Below are 12258 nucleotides of genomic sequence, written 5' to 3'. Positions count from 1 at the left end.
CAAAACAAGCCTCCTGTTTCAGGTGGGAGCTGACATGAACAAAATCCTCCTTGAAGCAACTCAAGCTAGAAGGGCTATAGGAAGACATACACAGGGTCCCTTCCTCCTGCCCACATAGCACAGAGGATTTCAGAGCCAAGTAGAGCAAGAAGGCCTCTAAATAATAGCAGGTGCTCTTATTTCCATGCACTCGGAGCCCATCAGTGGTTATGTCCTTTATTTCATTAGTCTTTTCCCCAGGTGTCTGTAAATGGCATGAATCAGATTTTCCCTGGGTGGCTTTTCTCATTAGTGACGAGATGGAGTGGGCTCTGTGGTGAAATGTGCCACCTTCATTGTGCCCCGTTAGTGGACAGGTAAAGGCTGACAAAGGTATACAGCCACCTGCCCAGCGGGAGCTGTGATAAACAGCCAGTCTAGGGCAGGGCTGGGTCCAGAGGTCCGTCTTCTTTGAGCCTGTGTGCCACCTACTTCCTAAGCCTGGCTCCTTTAATCTGGAGACTTTGGCCTCATGTGCCTTAGAATGAAACAGTGGCTGCTTCTCTCTGGCGCCTTTAGTTCCTTCATGTTGTGGTTTATGTGGTGGAGGAATGGGAGTCTTGTGAGTGGCCAGTTAAGGAGAATGTGTTCAGAGCTAGAAATGTTCTCAGAGGTTAGCCTAGTGATATTACTCATTGTTTCTGTCTCATCTCTAAAAAGGTGTCACTTTACAAATAATATTTAGCTAATAGCCCCCACATGAGAACACCTGGCACAGAGCCTAGAATCGGAGAACCCCAAGGGTATGTGCAGGGAATCTGAGACTAGCATGCTCCCTCTCAGGGGTTGGTGGAGGTGACTCCACAGTACCCCAGGCCAGCCAGCCAGCACAGAACTAGACTCTCATAATACTTTCCACACAACTCAAGAGAGATGCTTTAGTCTGTCTGCCTGCAGTAAAACAAGTCCCCGCGCTGCTTTGCATGTTACCTTTTATTTGGGTTGTGGGGGGTGAATTTGAGGGTCATATGACCAGAGAGGGCTTTGAACCGTCCAGGAGGATGTGGGGAATTGACATTCAGACCAAACCTTCACACCTCATCCCACAAGGGAGGTTGAGGTCTGTCCTCTGTCCCTTGAGGTTCTGTCCTCTCTGACATTTACAGGGCAAAGGTTGCTGGAGTTAGATGGGGAAGTCCTCCCAGAACCCAGAGTCAGGAGGCCAGCACAGCTGGCAGGACTTCAGGACATCCTTTTTCTGCATGGCTTGTATGCCCACCACCTTGTCTTACCATCAAAATCTCCCATCTCAGTAGCATCTATTAGGGCAGGACACGTTCTTTTGTTGTAAATTGATTTTAAAGCAAATATTTTTTCGTATATTCTGGTGAAATAAGGCTTAATTGTATTATGATCAAGCTCAATCTTAAAGGTGGAGGGTATTTTTTGTTTGTTTTTTGTTTTTGTTTTTGTAGAGACAGAGTCTCACATTTATCACCCTTGGTAGAGTGCTGTGGCATCACACTGCTCACAGCAACCTCTAGCTCCTGGGCTTAGGCGATTCTCTTGCCTCAGCTTCCCAAGTAGCTGGGACTACAGGTGCCCGCCACAGCGCCCCGCTATTTTTTTGTTACAGTTTGAACCTGTCACCCTCGGTATGTGGGTCCCGCGCCCTACTCACTGAGCCACAGACACCACCCTAGCTGGAGTATTTTTTATCACTAAATTTTGAAATAAAATCTCTAGCAGGAATGAAATAGCAACTCCGCAGAGAATAGAACAGCTTATTAACCATTAGATTCAAGAACTGTCACCATTCCTTTAATAGGCTTCCTTCCCTGGGGGCGAATAGGAGATTGTGCAGATTCTCTGCTGGGGAAATCTTTGCCTGATTGATATTTGTAAAGCTCTTAATTGCCGAGTGTCCTCTTTCTGGTGCACAGATCACAGTTACCACAAGTTGCTGACTGGGCGTGGGAGCAGGTTCATCCCATCAGGTGTTCTCCATTGACCGGAGCTGTTCTTTGTTCATTTCTCCCATGAAAAGTAATCAGAAGGATGCAATAAAATAGCACTCTCTCCCCAAAGAGCAGGCTGTTAGGGCAGCAGGATTGCTGTGAATTTGATATGAATGCCAGTTTGGGGGGTGAGTTCTGCACCCTTGAGAATGTGTCTCAAACTGCTCTGCAGTTAACCTGTGCAGCCTGGGCTTCCATTGAGAGCTGTCCGGGGCTTTGCGGGGGGAAAAGGGGGTCAGTGTAAGTGTTTCTTGTCTTCCTCTTTCACCACCTGATAATCTTGAGACCAAATCACAGGCTTAGAGAAATTATATAACTTTTAAAATTTTAATATTCTTGGGTGGCGCGGTAGGGCGCCAGTCACATACACCTAGGCTGGTGGGTTTGAACCCAGCCTGAGCCTGCTAAATAACAATGACAACTGCAACCAAAAATAGTCGGGCGTTGTGGCGGGTGCCTGTGGTTCCAGCTATTTGGGAAGCTGAGGCAAGAGAATTGCTGAAGCCCAAGAGTTTGAGGTTGCTGTAGCTATGATGCCACTGCACTCTACCAAGGGTGATAAAGTGAGACTCTGTCTCAAAAAATAAAATAAAATTTAATATTCTTTTGAAAGGCAGTTTTTCCGTCAATACTTTCACTGTTCATCATGGCAAAGTGAGTCCATCTCTAGTAAGTGAACAGGTGTCAAGATCAGTGACCCCCCTACAAGGCCACATGGTTTATTGGGTGCTGGGTGGCTGCTAGCCCCACCCAGCCATCAGGCCTAGGCTCTTCCCTGCCTATCCCTCTCTGGTCTGGTTTGCAGCAGCTTCTGGCCTGTGCTGGCCTCATATCCTCCCAGGAATATACCAGACCTGCAGAAGCCCAAGGCCACAACAGGCCCGGCAAGCTCTTGTCCAGGAGACCCATTCTTCAGGACATGCTAGGTTCATTGCCAAAGGACTGGAGGCCAAGGCCATGTGGTCTTTGTTTCACCTGTAAACTTCTGGATGATCTGCTGCTCCTCTGCCCTGGTGGAAGCTCCCGTGTGCTACTGGCTGAGCACCCTACCATCCTCTCAGGTTTTTCCACCATGGCCAGGCTGCTGTCCAGCCCAGTGCCTGAGGGTTGGTGCCCTTGTGTTTTGATCACAGGGCATATTTGCTGCACAGTGATTCATTCTAAAGTAATTGTTAACCAGTGTTTTCATCAAAAGGGCTGATCCTCACTAACTGAAACCTCTGATTCCCTGTTGTATAAGTGTAGACTATAGAATATTAAAGGAGGATAGGTCTAAGGGTGGTTGATTAGATGACTTTTAAGATCTCTTTGGGACCTAGTGGACAAACGGTTGGCCAGCTGAGGGAGTGGGGGTGGGAGGAGTTCTGGTTGGCCCTAGCTTCCATCACAACAAGGATTAAGGGTTTAGCCAGCAGAGACTGAAGAATGATCTTGTGCTTATTTTGTGCCAATAGGATAGTCAGTGTCTTCCTGAAGCCCAGTGATTGGATGGCTTTTTGGGGTGGGAAAATAGTCAGTAGAAGCCTGTGTCCCCACCAACATGAGGCCCCAGGAAGCCAGATGACCATGCAACCTGTGTCTCAGCATCACATTCCCCCACCTCGGGACTTCAGGGAAAGGAGCTGTGTTGTCCCCAGCCACCAGACTGCTAAGGCAAGGGAGGATCTGGTGGGGAGGGGTATAGCTAGACCTTTGCTCTTGTCATGGCAGTCACAAGCCACCTGTGACCACATAGTACCAAAACCAAATGGAAATGTGCTATACGTCTCAACTACACAGCACACTACAAAGGCTTCATGTGAAAAAATGTCATTAAGATATTGAGTACATATTGATAATATGGAATATGTTAGGTTGAATAAAATGTTAAGATTAGGCTCAGCACCTGTAGTTCAAGTGGCTAGAGTGCTGGCCACATACACCAGAGCTGGCAGGTTCAAATCCAGCCCAGGCCTGTCAAACAACAATGACAACTACAACCAAAAAATAGCTGAGCGTTGTGGCAGGCACCTGTAGTCCCAGCTACTTGGGAGACTGATGCAAGAGAATCACTTAAGCACAAGAGTTTGAGGTTGCTGTGCTGTGACACCACGACACTCTAAAAAAAAAAAAAAGTTAAGATTTTACCTGTTTTTAAATTGTTAAATGTGCTACTGGTAAATTTCAAATGTTACACATGGTGTGTGTTATTCTTCTGTTGGCTGAAGCTGGTAGAGACCCTCCTCTGTAACTGGTGAGGCTTCTATCCTTGGTATCTGTATGGCTGTGGTCACCTCCATCTGAAGAGCTGCAAAAAGGGAATGAAGACTCCATGGGTTAAGAAAGAGGCCTCAAGAAGTGGCCCTGGGTGCAGGGATGGCCTCTCCATCTGCCCCCAGGCTGACTCTACTACTTGTGCAAGGAGGGCTAGAGTACTTTTCTCTTGTTGAGGTAAGGAGGAACCTCTTCACTCTCTGGATTTGATGCTGTTCCTAGGTCACATAGTTCATGGGAACAAGTGTCTTTCATTTTAAGTATCTTCTCCCTTCTTAAGGCACGTATGATTGTGGAGGCAGAGTGTTCTTATGTTAGAGATTTGACTGCCCAGGTTTCACCAAGGTCGTGAAAGCGCTGTCTCCACTCCCCAGGTTGCCCTCACCCCAGGGCTGCATGGGCCAGAGCAGTCATCTCCTGGCACTTGCTGTCTAGATTTCCTCCATTGCCTTAATAGGTTTGAGCAGGAAGCATGGGGTGTGGTGCGGGCTCCTTTTTAGGCATCTAAGAGGAAAAGAGCTCCTATAGATTCTGAGTAGGGCAGTTGCTACATTCCATTTGCTTCCCGATCTCATCTAGATTAACAGATTTCAGTTTTAAAGTAAGAAACTAGGTAAAATGACCTGGAGTTGGACAGCTTATCTCCCAGCTTCCCTTCGGTAAGGTGTGGATGAAGCTAAAGGTCAGCTTCAGACTGTCACCCCTCATTTGTGTCCAGGCAAGTCCCCTGTGTGAAAAGGCAGCAGTGTTCCTTTAGGTTGACATTTGGAGTTAAAAGGCTTATCATCTATAAACAATGCTAAACGACCGAAGCATTTGTTTCAGGACAGCTTAAGGGTAATTTGTGTTCTTAGAGCTGAAAATTTGTAGCTTTGGTATTGTACTCTTGTAATCTTAAAATTATTCTTAATAAGTGAATGACAAACTTTGATGTAACCAAGAGCATCCCAATATTAAGTGTAAAGAAATGTGAACACTCTGCCGTGTAAGAGTTTCACTCTTAGGTTTATCTAAGCTCAGGCCGTGTTTGGTGCAGAGCAATCTATATCGACATGTGAATTAGCACATCCCTTCCGAATGTCCCGCTGCAACCTAATGGTAGGACTCAGCTTTGTTGTGGGACTCTGCCCCCTTGGCCTAGGTCCTCCTTTTTCCACCTGTGGGGCCTTACACAGTGGAGGTCACCCAAAGCCAAAAGGGTGCTACCTTCACCCCACCCACTGAGAAAGCAAGAATCCTCAGCAAAAGAATGCCCTTTACAAAGTGCTGCTAAATTGTCCTGGGGAGTGGGTGCAGTCCAGAATTGCAGTGCCTTGGACTGCTCCAGGAGAGCTCCTAGTGGAGCTATGGGGACCTTCTCCGTGGCCCTGAGCTGCAGCCCTGGTTGAAAGTGCTGATTGGCCCCCCAGGAGGCACCTCGTACCTTTGGGCTAATGAAATTCCTAAGAACCCAGTCTCCTCTGGCCCTGAGAGACTACTTTCTCTGTGGAGGTCAAGGCTAACCCTGCCCACCCTACTCCTGGTCCATGTCGATGCCCAAATATTATACCCAGGCAGAGTTCCATTTTATCAGGAATGTGATGTAGTTATCTGGGTAGGAATTAAATAGATGAAATGGAGGATTTGTTAAGACTCTGGCTTCTAAACCAGCAGAAACTAATTCTGATCACGTGAGACACTGGCAGAGGGCGAGCTCTGTGACTTCCTGGCTGCTCGGTGTTGTGCTGGATTAATGTAAACTGCTTTGTTTGCAGGGCTTATTGTCATCCCCAAACCAGGCCAGTTCTCCAGGTGGGACTGTAGTGTAGCAACCCCACTGCTGCTTGCACGTTCTCCCTGGACTTGGACTTGAAGGAGTGACCGTGAGGAGCTAATCTGCGCTTGAGCCACAGCAGGCGGCGGACCTCGTGGATGCGTGCCGGCTCACTCCCAGTGGCACTGTGCTCTCCACTGCTCACCCAAAGAAGTTGTTTCCATTTTTAAATCAGTCTTTTGGGGCTGCAGTAAAAAATAAGAAATGGAGTTTTCTTGCTTTTTACTCTTAAAATTCAATGTAATTAAATCTCATATATATTATATACACATATATACATAGTGTAAAATAAAATGTTTCTTGGACAAAAAAAAAATCCCCTTAAATTCAACTATTATAAATAGTACTTCACTTTTGTTTTTGCACTGATTTTTTTTTTTTTTTTTTTTATACCTTAGGTGGTCAGAAGACAACCTAGAATGCACTCATAAAGTTACTTTCTGATTTAGATATGTAATTCAGGAAGACAGATGCTGCAATCAGAGTTTTTTTTTTTTTAATTGTTTGCACTTAAAATAGTTTATTACTGATAGAAAATTACTTTGAATATGGATGTAATGGATTCATGGCCCTCCAAGTTGTGGAGTAAAGATACCTTTTATCTGTTAACATATATTTTAATACAGTTGTTATCAATCCAGTCAACTCTGTATTATATATATATATATATAAATAATTCTGCAATTGGAGGAAATAGTACCTCACTAGTAATTTTCATCATTTAAGAGTGGTATTTCTAATTCACAAAAAATCATTAATATTAAAACTATCTTGAATATAACCATTTGTTTATCTTCTGTTAAACTGGCTCAGTTTTTATTGTAATTTTTGTTGAACTACTTGGTATGGATTTATTTTGTCTTCTTTTACACTATGCTCCTTGAAGCTCTCTCTGTCAAACTGAAGATGGACAGGACTGTTACAAGAACATGGCTGGTATGGGGAGTTCTTGGTTCTTTGGCTCCTATTTTAAGACTTGCCTATCTGTGACCATTGCGAGCTACTGTATGTGTGCACAGAGACTACAGTTGCAGTGAATCGCTTTTTTCTTACAGCTTAGAGTCCATCTTTTGTCACTGAAAGTGTATGACCACATAACGATTTCTAAGGTAAGAAAGTGCTTTGTTAACTACATTGTGACATGAAATAAAATGAAGCATTACCTGGGATTTTTATTTGGTTGAAACCAGTTCATGAGGGTGGGCATGGTGGCTCATGCCTAAAAGGTGGGTAGATTGCTTGAGCTCAGGAGTTCAAGATCAGCCTGAACAAGAATGAGACCCATGTTTACTAAAAATATAAAAAATTAGCTGGGTGTTCGGGCAGGTGCCTTGTAGTGCCAGCTAATCAGGAGATTGAGGCAAGAGGATTGATTGCTTGAGCCCAAGAATTTGAGGTTGCTGTGACTAGGCTGACACCATGGCACTGTACCCAGGGCCACAGAGGGAGACTCTATCTCAAAAAAAAAAAAAAACAGGCTCATTGCACGTAGCACAGTGGTTATAGCACCAGCCACATACAGCAAGGGTGGCAGGGCATTGTGACAAAAAATAGCTGGGCATTGTGACAGTCGCCTGTGGTCCAGCTACTTGGGAGGTTGAAGCAAGAGAATCGCTTAAGCCCAAGAGTTTGAGGTTGCTGTGAGCTGTGATACCACGGCACTCTACTGAGGGCAACATAGTGAGACTCTGTCTCAAAAAGAAAAAAAAAAAAACAGTTCATGAGCAACTCTGAACTTATATGCTTAAGTCATCCCACACCCATTTACAGACTCCATGGGTTGCTAGAATTGTGATAGCATATGCAGCTACCATCACGTTGTGCCTAGATCTTTTGAAGGCTTTATTTGGTGATACTCTAAAATATGAAGTGTCTGAAACACATTTCTCTAAATGATCACATTAAGTTATTTCTTAATGTCTAAGTTATTTTGGGCATTCGAGGGATATGCAGCATTTTACCATTTATGTGAATGTAGCAACAAAAAAATTTACATCAGTCCAGGTCTTAGTTTAGTTCATTTTCAGAAGAGAGGTTAGTCACAGTTAATTAGGCTGCCTCTCTCGGAAACCCTAGCTGCCCAAAGTGCCATGCACCGTGGTGTGAGCCTTCTGCAAAGGTAAATAATACAAAACACTAAGACTTGCTATGTTTTATGTGAAAGAATCAGAATTTATAAATGCAGGCACATGCAGAATTATCTTTGTATTAAAATAAGATATTAGCATATTTTGGGTAATTTAGTATATTTCTGTCATCTTAGTCAAAGCACTGGTTCGTAAGTGCTGTCAGTTACATAGAAAACCAGGGCCAGGAGAGTGCAGGATACCTAAGCAAAGTACAGGTGTATTTGGAATGTGGAAGGAACTGCCTTTTAAAATCCAGAATTTTTTTTTTTTTTTTGAGACAGAATCTCACTATGTCACCCTTGGTAGAGTGCCACAGCGTCACAGCTCACAGCAAACTCCAACTCTTGGGCTTAACCGATTCTCTTGCCTCAGCCTCCCAAGTAGCTAGAACTACAGGCACCCGCCACAACATCTGGCTATTTTTTGGTTGCAATTGTCATTTAGCAGGCCGGGGCTGGGCTCAAACCTGCCAGCTTCAGTGTATGTGGCTGGTGCCCTACTCACTGAGCTATGGGCACCGAGCCAGTCTCCTTATTCTTGTTTATTATAGGAAGTAACAGCAGAAAATTTGACACCAGGACAGTAATTATGTGTATTAAAGCATGGTGTGACCCAGCTATGTTCCTACCTTTGCCTTAGCCCAGTCTCTGTCACCCTTTGTTGAGTTCTGAAATGCAGCTTGGCCACTGCTATACTTAAGCTGTCAGATGCATCCTAGTGTACTACAGATGCAGGAACAAATCTATGCCAGAAACAAATTTTTTTTTTTTTTTTTTTTGAGATAGAGTCTCAAGCTGTTGCCTTGGGTAGAGTGCCATGGCATCACAGCTCACAGCAACCTCCAACTCCTGGGCTCAATCGATCCTCTTGCTTCAGTTTTTCTTTTTTAATAGAGACGGGGTCTCAGGTGGCGCCTGTGGCTCAGTGAGTAGGGCGCGGGCCCCATATGCCGAGGGTGGCGGATTCAAACCCAGCCCCAGCCAAACTGCAACAAAAAAATAGCCGGGTGTTGTGGCAGGCATCTGTAGTCCCAGCTACTCGGGAGGCTGAGGCAAGAGAATCACTTAAGCCCAGGAGCTGGAGGTTGCTGTGAGCTGTGTGATGCCATGGCAGTCTACCAAGGGCCATAAAGTGAAACTCTGCCTCTACAAAAAAAAAAAAAAAAAGAGACGGGGTTTCACTTTAGCTCAGGCCAGTCTTGAACCTATGAGCTCAGGCAATCCACCTGCATCGGCCTCCCGAGTGCTAGAATTACAGGTGTGAGCCTCCGTGCCCAGCCAGGAACAAATCTGTAAACAGTCACATGCTAATGGGGGCAAGGGTGGTCAGGGACTGACCCCACCAATGGTTGGTTTTTACATGTTCCATTGTCCTACATGGACATTGTGGGATCAATCCCTGACACACACACACCACCACCACCACCCCCATTGGTGTGGGACTGTTAAATGGCACTAATCCCTATTTTGGTCCCTGGCCAAGTGGTCCAAGATGGCTCCCAAAATCTAACTGCTTGTAACTATTTCCACACTGTCACTAACAGCACACAGCATTTAACAGGCCCTGGACAGCCTCAAGGCCAGTCCCAATCCTCACTGAGGAACCATGAAAGGAGATAACGGGAGTCGGCTTAGTTTCCCTTGTACAATTTGTGTTTGCTTTTCTCACTTCTAGCCATGAGCTTTCTTAGACCTTTGGAGTTGTTGAGTGCATGCTCCAAGCATGTGGACTGGGTCTAGAGGAAGCCAGGAGGAGCTCAGCTCTAGCCACCACTGCTGTGTCATAGTGTGGCCAGGGAACAGAAGAGGAGGAGATGGCAGGAGATCAGATTTCATTGCCACCACCTTGCCTACTCCAAGGAGAGGTCTGTAACATGAAGACATCATCAGTGTTTGAGTCTTTGGACAGAGATGTCTGCTTACTACCTTCCCCAAACCACCATTAATAGGCCCAACCCCAATGGGATAGAGTCAGGCTCCACATGCACTTCTGCCTGATTTGATCTCTTCTTTCCCCAAGACCAGGAGGGTGCGGTGGGTAAAAGAAGGCAGGTTAACACATCATGGATAGGGAGCATGGCTGGGCACTTGTGGGCACTTAGCAGGTGCCCAGCGAGCAGTTATGGAATGAATGTGTGTGTGTGTATACGTGTGTGTGTGTATATATATATATACATATATATATATATAGTTTTTCAGACAGAGTCTAACTCTGTCGCCCTGGTTAGAGTGCAGTGGTATCAGCTTCAAACTCTTGGGCTTGAGCAATCCAAGTAGCTGGGACTATAGTTGCTTGCCATGCCACTTGGCTATTTTTTTTTTTCTATTTTTGTAGAGACAGGGTCTTGCTGTTGCTCAGGCTGGTCTCCTGAGCTCGAGCAATCCACCTACCTCAGCCTCCCAGGATTACAGGTGTGAGCCACCATGCCTGGCCAGGATGAATGTATTTTAACAGGGCTGGTGAAGGAGAGGTTAGACTACAGACTTGCTTCTGCTTAGAGTTCTGTGGTGATAATTCAAGTGCTTCAGAAGCCATTTAATAGTATCATCCAGAAGAACTTAAATGACCTGGCTGGCCATCCCTTGCCACTTTTCCAATTTTGGAGTGGACAGAGACCCCAGCCAGGCTCTAGCGACAGAGAGGAGAGGCAGCCTTCCATGGGGTGAGCTGACTTGGCCACTCTGCCCTCCGCAGACACAGAGAACCACAAGTGCTTGAAACTGCCTTGGAACCCTGCTCCTGGCAAAAGCAGGAAGGAGCAATCTCCAAGTATAATGTGGGGACATCTGGGAGTGGCCAATAGGATTTTCATTCTCCAAATCTGCAGGGCAAATCTGGATTTTCCCTTGTGAAGTTGGTGTTTGAGTGTGTCAAGAGAGCCACAGCAGCCTTGAGACCAGGTGTGGCTCAATACTGGTTCTGAGCATTTACCCCTGAGGCCAATATGGAATCGGGTAGGCCTCATTTGGTGGATGGAGCGTCTCTTGTGAGCCTGGCCTGCCTCCACAGAGTCCCCAGCTCCACTGTCCTTGCTGTAGGGAAAGCAGGCAGGAGGACCTTTAAAATTTGTGCTTCATGTATATTTGTATACATACAATTTTAGATGGTCTTGCTGTTACCCAGGCTAGAGTGTAATGGCTCACTGGAACCTCAAACTCCTTGGCTCAAGCGATCTTCCTGTCTCAACTTTCCTACCAGGACAGCTAATTTTTTCTATTTTAGTAGAGATGGGGGTCTTACTCTTGCTCAGGCTGGTCTTGAACTCCTGAGCTCAAGCAATCTTCCTTCCTCAGTCTCCTGGTCCCTTCATATTTTACATACTTAAAGGGGGTAAGAGTTTCCTAAGTACACATCAGCCCTTGCACATGCCCGAACTTAAAGCCAGTCACGATGACAGCAGCTACCATCTCTCACAGGACGTGATTCTCTGATGGCCTCTCCACTCCCAGGCTCAGACCCATCTGCCTGTGGGTCCCTCTTCTGGCCCATGCCCCACCACTCCCACTTCCGCTGGTCTTCTATCTCACTGGCCCTTCCTGCTGCTCAGCTGGCTGGGACTCTGCCCCTGTCTCTGGTCTCTCAGTCTGTGAACCCATGTCAGCTCATTCTGGGACTCCCAACCCCCAGGTCCTCGGCAGAGGCAGAACAGTGCCCACCCTCACTGCTTAGACACCTCCCCACAATGGGCAGCCCTCAGTACCACACAGAGTCCCAAACAGATTTTTTTTTTTTTTTTGAGACAAGAGTCTCAAGCTGTCACCTGGGTAGAGTGCTGTAGCATCACAGCTCACAGCAACTTCCAACTCTTGGGCTTAAGTGATTCTTTTGCCTCAGCCTCCCAAGTAGCTGGGACTACAGGTGCCCACCACAATGCCCCGCCATTTTTTTTTTTTTTTTGTAGTTTTTGGCCAGGGCTGGGTTTGAACCTGCCACCTCTGTCATATGGGGCTGGCACCCTACTCCTTTGAGCCACAGGCACCGCTCCATTTTTTGTTGTTGTTGTTGTTGTTGTAGTTGTCATCGTTGTTTGGTGGGCCAGGGCTGGATTTGAGCCTGCCAGCTCCGG

General features: G+C 46.1%; 1 protein-coding gene across 10 annotated transcripts in view; it reads left to right on the top strand.

The window, feature by feature from the left end:
- Positions 1-6841, top strand: part of WDR20 (WD repeat domain 20) — an 85661-nt gene extending 78820 nt beyond the window's left edge. For all 10 annotated transcript variants that reach the window (XM_053603127.1, XM_053603119.1, XM_053603126.1 and 7 more), the window contains one exon: positions 6005-6841. In XM_053603127.1, coding sequence (XP_053459102.1) covers positions 6005-6058 — 54 coding nt within the window. In that variant the 3' untranslated portion in view covers positions 6059-6841. The remainder of the gene's footprint in view (positions 1-6004) is intronic.
- The last annotated feature ends 5417 nt before the right edge of the window (positions 6842-12258 follow it).

The sequence above is a fragment of the Nycticebus coucang genome, chromosome 9 (genome assembly GCF_027406575.1).
Source record: "Nycticebus coucang isolate mNycCou1 chromosome 9, mNycCou1.pri, whole genome shotgun sequence".
Classification (NCBI taxonomy): domain Eukaryota; kingdom Metazoa; phylum Chordata; class Mammalia; order Primates; family Lorisidae; genus Nycticebus; species Nycticebus coucang.
Note: the sequence above shows the minus strand (reverse complement) of the source record. Positions and strands in the feature narration are given on the sequence as shown.